The sequence below is a fragment of the Lupinus angustifolius genome, chromosome LG16, assembly GCF_001865875.1.
Source record: "Lupinus angustifolius cultivar Tanjil chromosome LG16, LupAngTanjil_v1.0, whole genome shotgun sequence".
NCBI classification, from domain to species: domain Eukaryota; kingdom Viridiplantae; phylum Streptophyta; class Magnoliopsida; order Fabales; family Fabaceae; genus Lupinus; species Lupinus angustifolius.
This window is the reverse complement of record NC_032024.1, coordinates 19569996-19586662: the sequence shown is the minus strand read 5'-3', so window position 1 is coordinate 19586662 and position 16667 is coordinate 19569996. Positions and strand designations below refer to the sequence as shown.

The window sequence follows — 16667 nt, the reverse complement described above, 5'->3', positions numbered from 1 at the left end:
GAATTGGCACAAGTAGCCATATTGTGAGAATTTTGAGAATTGATACTATTAGCAATATTGTGGGAATTTCGAGAATTGACACTGGTAGTCATATTGTGGTGGGTGTATTCGAGATAGTTCTTACAATGTAGTAAGATTCGACAACAGAGATCTGAACTATTTTATCCTAGGACGACATGATTGATAGTCTGCTTGCACATTTTTGGTAGTTCCGTGAAACGTCTTAAAGAGAGCGACCTGATCGTGACTCAACCAGTAAGTATTATTTCGTGCCATTTAGAATTGTTGCAAGCTACGGTAACAACAACTTTAAAACATTTCAAACTGTAATAACATTCATAGATAATATTACTAGACCGAACAACTTTGACCTTAACAAACCATTTCAGTTAGATGAGACTAATTTCAAACGGTGGCAACATAAGATGAAATTTTTCATCACTATGAGAAAAATTGCATACATTCTGAAACCGATGTCCTAGTGCTGTCGAAAAAAGCTGAAAAAAGAAAGAGAATACACTAGCTATTGATATAGTTCTCTCAAATGAAAATGATTATTTTTGTAAGAATTTCATTATGAATGAGTTGTCACATAATCTCTATGATTACTATAGCCCATACAAGTCTGCCAAATTAATTTTCTATGCACTTGAAAAAAAATATGTTAATGAGGAAGTTGGGACTAAAAAGTATGATTTTAGCCGCTACCATAAGTATCATATGAATGATGATAAATCAGTAGAGTCTCAGTCTAATGAGATATAGAGAATTGCTCATCAAATAATTTTTGTGGGTATGCTCCTATAGAATTAAACTCACAAGTGGAGCCTATGAATGTGTATTTGTTGAGTATGATGTAAATAGCATGCCGTACATGGTTATGACCTTAATGTAAAAGTGATCATTGAGTTTAACGATGCTGATTTCAATGAAATCAAATTTCCTTTTAAATTGAGGAATAGTGGGGCATATCAACTAGTCACATACTTGTGATTAGAGATAATGATAAAAAAATGAAAGGTTTAAAATAAAACGTAAAAGAAGTAAGAGAGCAAAAACTGTTAGAGAGTATAGACCTGATTATATGGTCTATATATTGGAGGAGAATCCATCAACTCTCCAAGAAGTTTTAACTTCGTTGAATGTTGATTTGTGATAAGAAGTCATAAATGATGAGATGGATTATATAGAGTCTAACAAGAAACATACTATTTTGGCGCAATCCACTATGGAAGTTGAGATGATAGCACTAAAAACAACTATACTACGCCAGAGTTACCGTTCAACAACGCTTATTTTAGATGTGTAACAGCGCTTTCATGCGCTTTCTGTTTGACCCCAGTAGTATATGGTCGTCATTAACATCACTTCATAAACGATGTTGTATTGATTATATACCACAACGCAACACATAAAAAGCGTTATATAGTGCATCAATACAACAGTGCCTCATCCACAAAGCGCAGTCATATAGTCTTAAATAAATAACACATTTTATAGGTCTTCTTAACAACGCTTGTTATTGTGCTGTTGAAGTTCATATATTTAACAGCGCAATAACAGAAAAGTGTTGTTGTATTATTCATAAATTTTCTCAAACAACACCCTAATACAACAGTGAAGAAGTAAGTTGGTTGAGAAGCTTGCTTGCAAATATTCCCTTATGGAAAAACTGATACTAGCTATGTTGATCCATTGTGATAGTACTACAACTATTACAAAAATTAAGAACCACTTTTACAATGGTAAGAAAAGACAAATACGTCATAAGCACAACACCACTAGAGAGTTACTCTCTAGAGGAGCTGTTAGAGTGCATCATGTGAGCACTAAGAATAACTTAGCAGATCCTTTGACAAAATAACTAGCTAGAGAGAATGTTCATAATACTTTTAAGAGTATGAGACTATTGCCCTTAGAACGAGGATCACTCATGATGGTAACCCGACCTAACTAGATCGGGATCCCAAGAAATAGGTTTAATGAGTAATAACAAGTTGTGAAGTGATATGAGAATGAACGTGCTATAAAATTATGAGAAGCATGATTCCTGCAAGTTTAGGGCTAGATTTGGTTTTAAAAATTAGACTACTCAATATTTGGGGTTAGGTAAGGGATAAACATGACTTGACTCGTCATATTTCATTATCAATCATTCATTATATTTGTATGTGTGTCTATTCAATTGTGTACATAATAATGATATTGTTTTGGTCAACAATATTTTTTAACAAAAATATCACTGATTCTCTAAGTTTTGTCATATACACATGATTAACAATATATGTATATATATAATTTCATATGTCAATTTAGATACCCATAATAATAGGTAATATTAAGAAGACTATATCTAAAAGGGAATATAATTATATTTAATTAAGTCTAAGATCGAGTTCAAAGACTAATCAATCGACATTTGAGGTTGAGTTAGCTTCAAGTCTAGGGGCGAGTTCAAATTCAAAAAATAATTCAATCAACATTTAGAGCTAATAGAATGACAAGTCTTACTCGATCCAACCAACTCATGTTAACCCATATCCTAGCTTAAGAGATGGGTCTCTCTTATCATTAAGTAAATGAAATGATACTTTAAAGAAATAAAATAGTTAATGTAATACTAATAAGTTCTGGACCACACTATTTGCAATAGTATATTAAGAAGAGAAATGTGGTTATATAAGTTAAGTTATACTAGTTATATTTAATCTCGTTCATTTATTTTCTTAAATGAAATAAGTGATAAGAGAGAAAAAGAGAAATCTTAAGTAACTTTTAAGTTTCACCTATATATTTAATTTAAAAAAATAAATGGCTGAGATTTAATGTAAGTTAACGTGGGATAAATGGATACTGCTCATATACTAATTGCTCACATAAAAATTTGACATGCCATTATATATGATTCTTTACTCGTATTTATAATTTTTTTGGTACAAAAAAATATAAATATGAGGGCAACCCATATTACATAACTATATTTTTAAGGGTACACAATTATCAATTACTTGTAACAGCTTGAGTCAAGTGGTATATATTTGATTCCCTTTAAACAATGTCTCGAATTTGAATCTTAAAAATAGAAAAATATCTGCTAGGAGAGTTAGCCTTTGGCTCGAACAAAATTATCTCTATTGCGAAAATACGTGTGGAAAACAAAAAAACGCATTAATTAAAATATGGGTAATACTACATCCAACATCCTTCACCTTGTGTTTAAGATTATTTTTATTTATATAGTAATCCTCACATTTTTACGTACCTAAATATGGTAATGAATTTTCATTCATGGGACATACATTTTATTTTTATTTTGTTCAATTTGTGATAAGATATTTTTGAATAATTGTTGTATTGTACCTGTCAAGCCGAGCCAACCGAACCGATGACGCCAGCCAGTCACGCACTATGGGTTCCCCCAACAACACGCGCCCTTCCCCGGCGACCGTACCGTATTATCTCATCCTCCTTCCCATTCCTTTCTCCTTTCTATTTCGTCCGCCGCTATCTTTCTCTCTCTTACTTTATTCTTTTTTCTCTTTCTCTTTCTCTCTCTCACCATTCAAACCCTAATTCCCCGATCTCCTTTTTCCGATGCCGGAGTTCCCCGATTCCCTAACGCCTCCGGCCACCAACTCTCGCCCTTTCCCCGTCAGAGAGGACTGTTGGACAGAGGAAGCCTCCTCCACCCTCGTCGACGCCTGGGGCCGCCGCTACCTCGAGCTCAACCGTGGCAACCTCCGCCAAAAGGATTGGCAAGATGTCGCTGACGCCGTTAATGCCCTACACGCTCACTCGAAGAAAACGCACCGCACGGATGTCCAGTGCAAGAACCGCATCGACACCATCAAGAAGAAATATAAGATCGAGAAAGCTAGGGTTGCGTCTTCGAACGGCGTCGTTTCGTCGTCTTGGCCTTTCTTCGAACGATTAGATGCTTTGATTGGCCCTAACTTCATTGCTAAAAAATCAACCTCTTCTGCATCGCCGTCTCCTCCGGTGGCTCTCCCTCTCTTGCCGTATCGTAAAACTCAATCCCCTGTGGCTGCACCGTTTACTGCTGTCGCGCTGCCACAGAAGCGGTCCGCGTCGGCAGTGATGGATGATGGTTACTTTAGGAGGAATTATTCGGCGATGGCGGCCGCTGCTGCTGCTGCTGAAGCTGATGAAGATGGTGATGAAGAAGATGATGATGAGGAAGATGAAGAGGAGGAGATGATGGAAGATGAAGGAAGAGGCAGTGAGGTGGAGGAAGGGGAGAGGGATAAGGGGAAAGAAGGAATGAGAAGGTTGGCAAAGGCGATAGAGAAGTTCGGGGAAGTATTTGAAAGAGTGGAAGGACAGAAACTAAGGCAGATGGTGGATTTAGAGAAACAGAGGATGCAATTCGCTAAAGATGTTGAAGTGCAGAGGATGCAGATGTTCATGGACACACAAGTTCAGTTGGAGAGGATTAAGCGCGGGAAGAGATCTGGTTCTGATGGTGAGGTTCATTTTTTTCGGGTTTTTTTTCATTATTTCATTTTCTATTGATGCTTTTGAATGTTTTATTTTTTGGCTTGGCTTGGTTACATGCTGTACTTGTTAGTGTTTATTTTTTTCAACGAATGCATGACGTTGTGGATTTGATGATGGCTTTTGAATGCTAGGATAATGGGTGATTTTAGACTTTAGGAAAGTACTGAATTCTTTCAATTAGTTATTTTGTATGGTTGTACAATTAAATATACAAGCAAGTGGTGTACTTTAAGGCTTTGTTTTAGGGAGGGTTCTTCATGGTTTATGATGTTACAATTGTCCATGAACTACTTTTTCATTAAAAAGATGCTAGTCCTTTAAGCTTGGCTTTTGCAGGATTCTGCAGATTGTTTAGAACTGTTGTAGTGTGCTGGTATTTTTAAACATTGGGAGACTATAGAGTTGTGGGTCTTGGTTTATTTACACATGTTAAGATTAAACTTTACTAGTGAAAGTCTAATGAGGAACTGATTCTTTTACGTGCACCATTTCTTTGATTTGTTGTGTTAGGGGTTTCCATTTTTATGCAGACCGTCTTAATTTTGATTCTTGACTAAATTGTCTGACATTATGAAGTGACATTCTTATTCTTTTATGCATGGCCTCCTGATTTGGAATGTAGTTGAAAGTGTGGTGTTTTATTAACTCAATATTGAGTTGTTGTTTGGCAATCTAAAATGGTGTTCAAAGCTTGTAATCTTGTGCACACTAAGGGCACCCACATCCCATGTCTTAAGGCAAGACTTTTGTTAGTCTTAAGTTTTAGCTTGGTCTTTTTTAGCAATGGGGTTGAGTGAGAGTCTTAAATGGCTTCATTGGGTTTTAAGGCCCTTCTTAAGACTTCCCCCATGTGGCCGCTGGCATTTTTACCCACTGGCCTTGTGCCATGTCATTGCTTGTTGGTGTGTGCAAATTTGAGTAAGAAGAGTCTTAGCAATGAGATGAAAAATCTGAGAAGACTGAAAAATAAAATAGTTGGGGAAATGCTAAAGTGGCAAGAGTCTGAAAAATTCCGAGGGATGTTGGTGCCCCAAGTCTGGTGCACTTTTTTTCTTGTCTGCCATTTTGGTTGTGTGCTAGAGGATTGTTGCTTTCTGATCTTTGTTTAGTATTGCATTCAGTGGCTGTTTCTACATTTCACCTTCCTTTTCTATTTCATTGAAGTAGATACATAGTAAATTGGCGGTGTATTTTATGTCTATAAATGCATTGCAGAATCAAATTTAGTAAAAGTGTGCTGTGTTTAACTTTTTTGTTGATGAAACACTCTGCATTTTAACTTTTATAAAGTGTGGTTTTGAAGTTGTTGTTATGATGCAATACAGTAATATGTGAAGGTAAGAGTGGAAAACATTATGATTAAATTATTTGTATTTCAAGAACACTGTTATCAATTTAGGATATGGGAAACATTATTGTGCTGCTACTAAATCTTTTAAAAAAAGATGACAATTTTGTATTTAACCAAGTTAATAACATATGGTGAATAACTTTAAATAAAAGCAGATAAATAGTCTTGGGCTCTTGGCCATATTAAGAAAATTATTTTTGTAATCCCTTTAATGTCAAGAAATGCCTAGGCTTGTTACTTGTCATCTACAAACTTGTTTAGCAATACTGTAATGAAAAGAATTTAGGAATTCATCTTTAAAAAAGAGCTTTTGTGGATTTTCTCTTAAAAAAGAGCTTTTGTGGATTGTTGATTCAGTTGGAACTTGAAATGGTTTTTAGGAATTTAGAACTTTGGTATGGATTCTGCATATTAACTGATAATTGAGCACCCAAAAGATGTGATGAATTCACCTTTCCCATTTATCTCTTTCACCAACTGAGGAGGTTTATTCTCTGGTAGAAAATGAATAGGTGACTCTCCTACAGATTGCCCACCAGTTTTCTTCCCTTGGTATCTCTTGATTGTGTTAAATGATGTATTTTGAGCAGTAGTATGGAAGTCCACGGGTAGGACTGAGGTGTCCAAGGAAGGAGCTGTATAGTTAAGTGATTTTCTTTCATGTTGCTGCATTGAACAACTATTTTTGTGTGTCTTTCCTAGGAAACAGTTTTGAGAAGCATCTAAGATGGACAAATTCAAATTCAGTGAGATGATTTTGATATAGTGATGAGTTGCACCCTAAGGATTTATATGTGTTTCCTCGTGAGATGGTTTTGGGGAAGTAACTGATATGGAGGGAGATGAGTTTACATTCGTGCTAATATAGTGATGACTTGTAGAACCCTTAGGATGGTTCTATTCAGATACCATGAAGTGTGTGGACAGTAATTTGGTTGTAGCTGTCATTTACTGGTGCCTTTTGCCACAGTTCGATTTTGCTCTGGTCATTTGTCGTTATCCTGTTTTTATCCCTTTGACCAATCCAATTTCCACACATTACATTTTTAGTTTGATGAAATCTTCCATTTTGAGCTTCTTGGTCTCAAGTCATAGTTGTTTTCTTCCTCTTCTCATAATGCGTAGGGAGGTTCATCAGTTAAAGTTTCTTTTGGTTTTAATTAATCTTATTCACCTCTCTTCTTCTCCTGATACTAGAAATTGAGTCCTTCATCCATTGGGTATGTTCACATGTAAATCAATTTTCAGTTTTCGACACTTTATCACAACTTAAGTGGTTTTCTTTTCGAAAAATCTATTTGGAAGCCCAAAGTTCCCACTAAGGTTAAGGCTTTTGCCTGGACCATTGTTATTACCACATTTTCTCCTAATATGTGCATAATGTGTGGTTCAGATTCTAAAAGCTGGTATCATTTTTTTACATTGTTTGGCGGCAAAAGTGATTTAGAATAGAGTGTTTGCAATATTTGATCAGGCATGGATCTTCCCTATGTACTTTCACCTACATAAAGTTGCTAAAGTTGTGGCAGTGCTCTGTTTTTTATGTTCTTTGGTGTATTTGGTATTTTGGTTGGAAAGGAACAGTAAAATTTTCAATGTCTCTTTTCTGTCCCTTGATTTTATTTGGGACAGGGTGAGCTTTTCTTCTTTTTTTGCTTTGCACGGGCTTTTAAGTATTGTTTGTTTCATAGATATGCAGAGGAACAGACATGCTTTGTTGCATAGTCATGTTACTCAGTTTTAAAGTGTTTTTTAGGATGTCTTGTCCTCTTCATATAATCTTCTATCTTCTCATCTAATAACACTTTTTCTTGTTGACAAATAAATCATTGTAGTTTTCATGAATGTGATTGAGGCATCATAAATTGAGTCTCATGACTCCCCGCACTTTGAGTTGATAAGGGTAACATATGGATGTGTTATTCCTTTAATTTTACATATCTTTATCTCGAACAAAATAATATCGCGATCAATTTTTTTAATAAAAAAGGGACCATGTTGGTATTTGCTGATTATATACTAATGTGACAATATGCTTCATTTCTGTCTTTCCGCTGTCGCTTTATTGACTTGGGAGTATCATGATGTCATATTTTGTTTTTAACTGCTGAATCTTGGGGTTATCATTTGATTTAATTGCTGCTGCTTCTCTCAATTTTGCATCTCTTTCCCTTTTATCTGAAGTGTAGTCTTGGAAGTTTGATTCAGTTTGGTCATATCTTTTAGATGTGGAACTAAGAATGATAAGCATTTACAAATATCTAAAATGTTAAGTTTCATTTCGTAAAATGATACACATATATCTAGGGGTTAGCCAGGGCACGTTCACCCAGCTGGAAAGCAATGCAATATATCCATCCATGATTAGCATTTACAAATATTGTTGGCAACAAAGATGTATTTTTAATAGAGCATTATGATGTTGTCCGATCCATGTAGCCGACGCCCCACTTAGTAGGATAAAGGATTGGTTGTTGTTGTATTGGTATTAAGAACTAGGATCGTTGTGGAATTTCTCTGATCCTTGTAAGCTTGATATATACTAACACTGGACAAATGTTCTTACTCAAAAGCACTACATTTTGGTTGTAAATGATTGCATGTATATATCTCTTATCCAACTGCTCAAGATAAGGTGTCGTTCTATCTATGATTATGATTTTTTTTAGCTTTTAGAACTATATGATTGCTTGACTGCAGTAAATTTCTGTTCCCCGTTTCCGTGAAACATCTAGTATGATTTTTAATCATTTTATGGACCTTGTTAGTTCACTATATGTTTATATAGCTAGTGAAGGCAATACAAGACTAGAAGAGAAGTTGTTATGGGTTGTTACTTCAGTTTAATAAGTTTGCATTTCGGAAATGAAAGTGATGTTTAAACTTTAAACATGGGATGCAAGAGTTGATGATAGCTTTTGATTTCTCCTTACTCAACTTAGATGTCTTACATACATAGCTTCTGAACTATTATGACTTTTTATTTTGTTCTTGCAGATATGTATAGCTAGACAAGTGGTAAATGGTTCAATGATGTTGCTGCATTAAAGGCTATCTTGCTTCGGTTATAAACATGGTAAAGTACATATCTTCAGCTGATACTGTCATGAGGGAATTTCCAATAGAAATTTATCCTGGAGTAATTTTGGATTTTTGTAGCTAGCCTTTGATTTGATGTTATTATTATTATTAGCCCTTATATATTAATTCAGTAACTGTACTAAGGCCTAATTTGGGTTCCTATATAGAATTTGCTCTAATGTATAACACTTTTATGTCTCACGTCCTCCCTTTTTACTTTTTATTTAGTCAGTTTTGTTTCTTCCAAATGCTAAAATAGATATTAGAGAATCGGCTGCCAAACCGTTTAGAGGAAAAAAGTAAACTTGTTCGAAAGAAAATAATTTGAATATGCCTAATTTGAAAGAACATGTAGGCAGCGAGCTTGGTGCGTTGTTGTTTAATGACTATGATGTTGTACGTTCATATTTTGGAAATAGTCTCTTTGTTTGCTGGTATAAAGTTGTGTACATCTACCCTACCCATAGTTTACTAAGTGAAAGTTTCATGTATTGGATCACCTTGTATGCCAATATGAAATCAAGTACATTTTAACATGGTTCAGTACTAGTTTGCCAAACTAATTCAAACAAGAAATTACGATATTTTATATAACATTCAATCTAAGATCATCAGCAAACTGTCGATCACCTCATTATTTGCCATATAATTGGACTTCTCAAAATATAGAAACTTATTATTAATTTTAACATCTTGCAACGGTGGCAAAAGTCATGTGCCATATGCTTACAAGTTACAACTTCAAATTTATTAAAATCTTATGGTACCTTCTAAAAATGACAATGTTAGAATGGTCCGTGAGTTCCACGAATATGGGAAGATTGTCAAAGGGGTCAATTCATCATTTATTTGTTTAATACTTAAGAAGGACAATCCCCAAAATATGGAAAGTTGCATACCTATCTCTCTAATTGGTTGCCTCTACAAAATACTTGTCAAAGTTCTTGCTCACAGTTTGGGTAGTGATTGGAAAGGTGATTAGTGATAACCAATCTGTCTCCATTCAAGGAAGATACATCTTCAAAGCAAAAGGAAAGAACTGTGCTCTTTTCAAATTTGACTTCAAAAATTCTTGGACCATATGATGTCTCTACTAGGCTTTTGTGAAACTTGGAGAAGATAGATTTTTTTATGATAAAAAAATAGATAATAGAATGCACAACTACTTCTACAGCTACCATTTTGGTCAATGGTAATCCCATTGAAGAAATATATCTTCAGAGGTTTAAGACAAGGGGCCCTCTACCACCTTTTCTCTTTCTTATTGTTGTTGAAGACTTATGTGGATTGACGAGGCATGCTAATGGTATATTCAAACCTGGTCTACATGAGGTTGGTGACTGTATGTTTCAATTTGCTGACGATGCTATTATTGTCAGCAAGTGTTCAGACCAAAACATATCGGTAATGAAATATATATACTTTTATTTGAACTTTCATCTAGCCTGAAGGTAAACTTCAGGAAATGCAAATTGGCGGCATTGAATATCAATGATGATCATATTGCTCCCCTATCCGAATCTTTGAATTGTAAGGCAAGCCTCAAATCCTTCTCTAACTTGGCGGTCGAGTTTTCTGATTAATGTTATCTTATTTGTTTTTTCCATGTACTTGACCATAATGCTTCATTTGGTTGAATAAAGAAAATAAGAAGAGAGAAATATGTGAGAAAGAGAGTGAAAATAAAGAAAGAGAAGAGAAAGATGTGAGAAATAGAGTAAAATTTGGTGTTGTTTGGTTGTATAAAAAAATAAAGATAAATGAATGATAAAACTTTCATAATGGAGATCATTTGTCCTATTTTTGGTGTCTCATTTATATAACAATTTAATTAAAAAGTGACACATAAGTAAAAAGAAAAATCATACAAAAATAAAATATTTTTTTATATTATTTAGTGGAATGTGATTAGCTTAGAATATAGAGACATAAATATTTTGGAACATGTGATCTTTGTTCAAACTCCTCACTCTTCCTCTCTCATTTTCTCTTACATGTGAGAAGAAGAAAATTTGGTGGACTCCACCTCATTTTTATTCTCTCTTCTCATACTCTCTCCCCAACCAAAGGAGAGAAAGAGAACCATTCTCTCCAATTTCTCTTCTCTCATTCTCTTTCTCCTCCATTTCCTCTCTACTAAAGGAAGGCTAAAAGTTTGGGGGAAAACTCTCTTATTCCCTTGAAGAGAAAATTATTATGGTTTTAGTATTTATACAACCTTGACTCATGGGCCCTAATGACTCAAATTGGATTTAGGAAAACATGAACAAATGGTGGAGGTAGGAATAATACAAGCTTTTGGCACGATCAATGGTTAGATTCCAAAAAACTTGAAATTAAGTATAATAGGCTATACTTGCTCAACATGGATAAGGAAGCAAATATAAGTGATCTTAGAAGTTAGAGAGTGGGAAGTGGAGGTAGTCCTTAACTTAGAGAATATATATGTTTGTTTAGGAACTCTGAACTAAATGAAAATCTTTTATAGGATCTTCAAAATACTACTTTACATATAGATGAGATCAATGGGAGTGACCCCATGAAAAACATGTCAATACTCTATAAAATTAGGTTTGAAGGTTCTCTCAATACATGCAAACAACGTGGAGCAGGAAAACAACTTTTCCAAACTTTTGTAAGTCTAAAGCCCTGTTAAAGGTTGCTACCTTCACATGGAGACTTTTTCAAGACAAATTACCAATCATACATGCCTTGCAAAGAAGAGGAATGACACAACTTCAAGGAAAACTTTTGTCATTTTTGCAATGAGGAATAGGTAACATCACATCACTTATTTTGTTTCTTGTTGGTTCACTTAACTACTTTATTAGGAGATCTATAATTGGCTTCAACTTGAAATTGTGCTTTACGAAGACCCAAGGAGAAGCTTCTTAATGCATATGGGACTACCAACCAACAAAAAATGTAGAAAACTTTGGAGCATTATTTGGCTTTCCACAATGTGGCCAATTTGGCTAGCAAGGAATGAAGTTATTTTCAATTATTCTAAGGTGACTCTTCAACAAATCGTGAAGACGGGAGAGGTAAAATCATGACTATGAATCAAAGGAAATAATGATAAATATATAATGTCATACTTTGAATAGGATAACAACCCATATGAGAGTTTAGTTGCTTATTATTCTTAGCCTTTTGTATAGTTACATTTGCAAATGTATAGAACCTCATGTAACTTCTTATACTTTTAGTACCATAATAAGAAGTCCATTAGGCTTCTAAATCAAGTTTTAACTTCAACTCTGGTAGTAGTTTCAAGCATTGATTGGAAATTGTATACATTCATATCTACGTACACATCACAGTTTGAAGCTCAACATCAAACTGAAATATCTACCCAGCAGAATAAGGTTATAATAATTGATCTATTTATCTTTCTACATTACATATTCTTCTTTTCTTATATTTAAAACAAAGTTCCCGTTTAACATTCTCTCTGCTCCATTTAAAATTTAAATGGTTTAAAACAATTTCATAAAACAATCATGTGGATTCATAATCCGGTTAGAGCAGGTCATTGTAGGCTTGCCGCTTGTGCCATTAATCAAAGTATACACTTCATCTTTGTTGTTTCTACAACTTGTTGAGGGGATGTTTGAGTTGAATTGAAGATAATATCATTTTTGGCATTATTACTAATCATAACATACTCCAAAGCTTTTGACATTTCCTGTTGATTGAGATACTCATATGAATGATAAAATGATTTAAAAGGTTAAGAGGTAGTGTAATACAAAAATATAATATAAGTTAAAACCGCAAAATAATGCTCTCACCAATATGAGATAAGGATTAAATATAGTTATGTAGACAATCTAATGATAAAAAGACAAACACATATTACATCTCCAAGGCCACTTTAGTAAGATATGTACTTAGACGCACCAAGGGCTAGATTAATCAATATTATGAAAGTATGGCCAGCATAACAACTAAACCAAATGTTTGTGAGAAGAATAGATGACTTATGTGGTAGCTAGGTTCTACGTCGACTTGTGGTTGCCATGGGGAACGCAATAAATCTCCCAAAAATACAGTAATAATGTATCATTAGTATTTTAAGTTATTATTGTTGTTGAGGTTACTATGATTATAATAATTATGGTGTTTTTATTTAATTTGGTTTGAGATTTATTGTTATTGAATTTCTAGATTTACTAATTTTGTTTATTTTGTCTCTTTTCTATACGCTTAAGACGTACTAATTTGCGCATGTTGTTTTTGCCGAGAATCTCAATAACATTGTAAGTGTTGTCTGTTGTTGTTGTGAAGTCCACGTTAATCACAATATTACATCTTCAGTTCTGCACTAGGAGTATTCACGGACAATTTGAATCAGATTTAGGTAAAATTATTATCTGATCCGAAGACAAATAACACATCATTCAATCTGAAGACAAATAACACAGTCTAATTTCATTTGGTTTGGTTATTTAATAAAAATAAACTAACACACTTTCAAAATATCAAATTCATATAAAAACATATTATTTCAAAATAATAAGTTTAGTACGTTTTGAAATTATCAATTTCACATTCAAAATCAATAAGTGTACTGTGTACTCCAAGACTCTTAGTAACAAGAAAATAATATAAGTAACACACTATCATAATTTTTAACATTAAGAAAATGTTAATTAATAAGTAATAATACTTTTTAGCAATTAGAAAATTTAAAAAAATATACATTTTACATTATCAATTGCAATGCTAATTAGATTGAGAAATGAAATAATCTTCATTTTTTATATATGCAATTAGTATAAGTTTGGTGTCAGAAATTGGAACTAAAAACCAAATCGTTCAGATACTAAAAATCAGTCCATCACAATCAAAATAATTTCAATTTTTTGAAGTTTCGATATTTTGGTCTTATTTTTACTTTCTTTTTTAGATCAATCTAAATCTAAAAAACCTATATACAACCTTTGTCATGGATCACAATTTGAAATATTGTATAACCTTATAGTTTTGAAGACACGCCTTAAATATTTGTTATGGCAACTCCTTTCTCCTAAAAAAAACTTTGCCTTTAAAAAACAAATAACTCATTAATTTTTATTTTCTATAATTTAGTTATGATCGGGGTTTATTTTGCTTTTCCTACGGGCCGACACACTCCATATATTACTGGTATGCTAATATTTTTCAATCTAAAGAAAACCTAAAATTAGGATGAAGTTGAGACACCTGAAACCTGTTTAATTAGGAAAATGCAAGAGCAATGTTTTTAATTATAAGAGAGAGAAAGAAGCAAGGGAGAGTAAGTTTGAGATTTCTAGTCTAATTATTACTCTTATACTCCTTAGCTAGTAAATTATTCTTTAGTCAGACAATTTCTCAATGGATATGAAAATTTAGGGTTTGTATTCTACTTCTAGGGTTTTGTATACTACAATCTGTATTTCCATAATAAATTATTGACTGATAAAAAAATCTGTATCTCCACGCTGACATTTTTAGTTACAAAACACGGCTTCAAGTTTCTCAATATGTTGATGACCATTTTTAATCTACCAACTGATCCACTATATATTACTAGAGGATATAATATATATATATATATATGGTACAATGATCATTTGTTTCAAGAAAATCCTGTCTCCATGTACCAAGTCAATGAAATCTCATAGCGTACAAAATTAATTTTTGTTATTATAAATTTTACTTTTAATCAAATAAAATTTGCTGATTGAATGGGATACCAAATGGGACATCCAATGGAACAGGTTAAATTCAAACAAAGCATAATCAACTTATTGATAGCCATATAACAGTACATATTTTATATGGATATTTTACCTTACATTTCAAGAAGCCAATTGCTTGAAAGGCTTTGGAGTATCATGAGTCCCTTTAATTTGACTCCTACTCCTCTTTCTCTTAGTATATGGAATCCCTCTTGCCTTTGATTGATACTCTTTCACTTCCCGAAGGAACAATCGAACAACTGCACTTCCAAAGGGATTAGTTTCGAGTGAGCCACCGTGCTCATCATAAGCGGCTCTGAGCCTTCCGATGAGTGCATCGAGGCTCCCCCAAGCCTGCTTGAGAGGGCAGGTACATGGTGCTGGTGGATCGGGTTGCCCAAAAAAGATGCAACCGTGCAAATGGATCTTAGTCTTCCCAAATTGGTCAAGGTATCGAAGGAACTCCAGAACATGGTTGAAGTTGCATTGTGATAGTGAAACTGGGGGTGTTTGATTCCTCAAGTACTGACCAAAGGTATTCCAGTCTCGCCGCTTCTGCGATTCATATCGGCTCAGTGGGGCAGTCACCAATTGTTGCCGGTGCTGATGATCATCAGCAACAGCTGTTCGTGATGATGATGATGAAAAAATATTTTGAATTTCTCTGGACATGGTAATTACTGTGAGAAGTGTGATGGGGTAGGAATGGCCGTGGAAGAATGTGTTAGTGCAGTTTCTTTTGAGAGGACATGTCATGGGTCCTATATGAAGCTGCCTTTGTTGCCCTTTTCTCTCTCACACTCGTATTTGAATTTCTTTCTTTTGCACCAACGTAATATCATATATGTTTTTTTTATTTTTTTAAGTTCAAAAAACAAATTAAATATGTGTTGATAAACATATATATTATATGAAAAACATATAAGCTTATACAAAATCAACTACTTCCTTCTTTATTATAGGAAAATTAATATGTATCACAAAATAAAACTTTTTAAAGTATCCTTTGTGATATATCATTTTTGTCATGGTCTATAAGAATTTGTAGGTTGATTTTGTAGGAAGATAATCATCACCAATATTATAGAGGATATAACATATTCATAATATGATAATCTATCGTAATTTTTGGAATATGCACTATGATTGGTGGTACGGGTACTCTAGATCTTTTCTGGATTTTGTCTAATTCAAGTAGCCAAATATAATTAGGTTGCCTAGTGGTGATTGTCTTGGTGTTTATAATCCAAGTTTGACTTGGTTTAGAATTATTTTCATATATGAACTAAGCAGATGAATAAAGTATTTTATTAGATGGAGATTCTTCAACTCTCTTTCTCTTAATTTGCAAAATCCCTAACCAGTAGAAAGATTAGAATGGTATGAGTAAATTTGAGGTTTTTCTGGAGGCAAAATATAAAAACACCTTAATATTTTAAGAAAATTATATAATTGTATATTATTGTCAATTTCTCATTGTCTATTACATTTTTAAAGAAAAAATAGAAAATATTCTAACATTATCTTTAGTTTACTCTCACTCATCTAAATTTCATCTTTAGAACAATAATTGCCTTTTGTTTTTATTCTCTTCCTCCTTTTCCTAATCTTTTGAACTATCTTATTCTCTTTCCCTCATAACTCTCTAACAGCGTAAGTCTTAAGTACGGCATTATAGTACATGGGTGAAGCTTTTTTTGGATGGGTGGACCCAAGGCTTCCCCAGACTTTTTCTCCAATGTATGTGTAATTATGTGTTGATGTGTTTATATATTTAATAATTGTGCTACTTATTAGAAATGAAGGAGTATGAAAAAAAATGTGTATCTTAGTTGATTGAAATGAATAAAATGAATATATTTGAATGGATTGAATGAATTATAAAGAAGAACTACTATTTTATATAGAAAACCAATAATTTACAAAAAATAGCCAACTAACATGATAAACTAATTATCTATCTTCAATCAATGATATTGGACCTAAAATATATTTTAACAAAATACTCC

At 33.5% G+C, this 16667-nt stretch overlaps 2 protein-coding genes across 2 annotated transcripts; one reads left to right on the top strand and one right to left on the bottom strand.

The window, feature by feature from the left end:
• LOC109330230 (trihelix transcription factor ASIL1-like) lies at positions 3311-9166 on the top strand. Its single transcript, XM_019564335.1, has 2 exons — positions 3311-4483; positions 8867-9166. Exons 1-2 carry the CDS (start codon positions 3595-3597, stop codon positions 8878-8880), a joined length of 903 nt encoding a protein of 300 aa, XP_019419880.1. The 5' UTR covers positions 3311-3594; the 3' UTR covers positions 8881-9166.
• Positions 14742-15386, bottom strand: LOC109330231 (protein LIGHT-DEPENDENT SHORT HYPOCOTYLS 10-like). The gene has a single exon (XM_019564337.1). It carries the CDS (start codon positions 15328-15330, stop codon positions 14779-14781), a length of 552 nt encoding a protein of 183 aa, XP_019419882.1. The 5' UTR covers positions 15331-15386; the 3' UTR covers positions 14742-14778.

Coding starts and splice junctions, on each gene's coding strand:
- LOC109330231 (XM_019564337.1), bottom strand. CDS start 15,330: ATGTCCAGAGAAATTCAAAATATTTTTTCATCATCATCATCACGAACA.
- LOC109330230 (XM_019564335.1), top strand. CDS start 3,595: ATGCCGGAGTTCCCCGATTCCCTAACGCCTCCGGCCACCAACTCTCGC.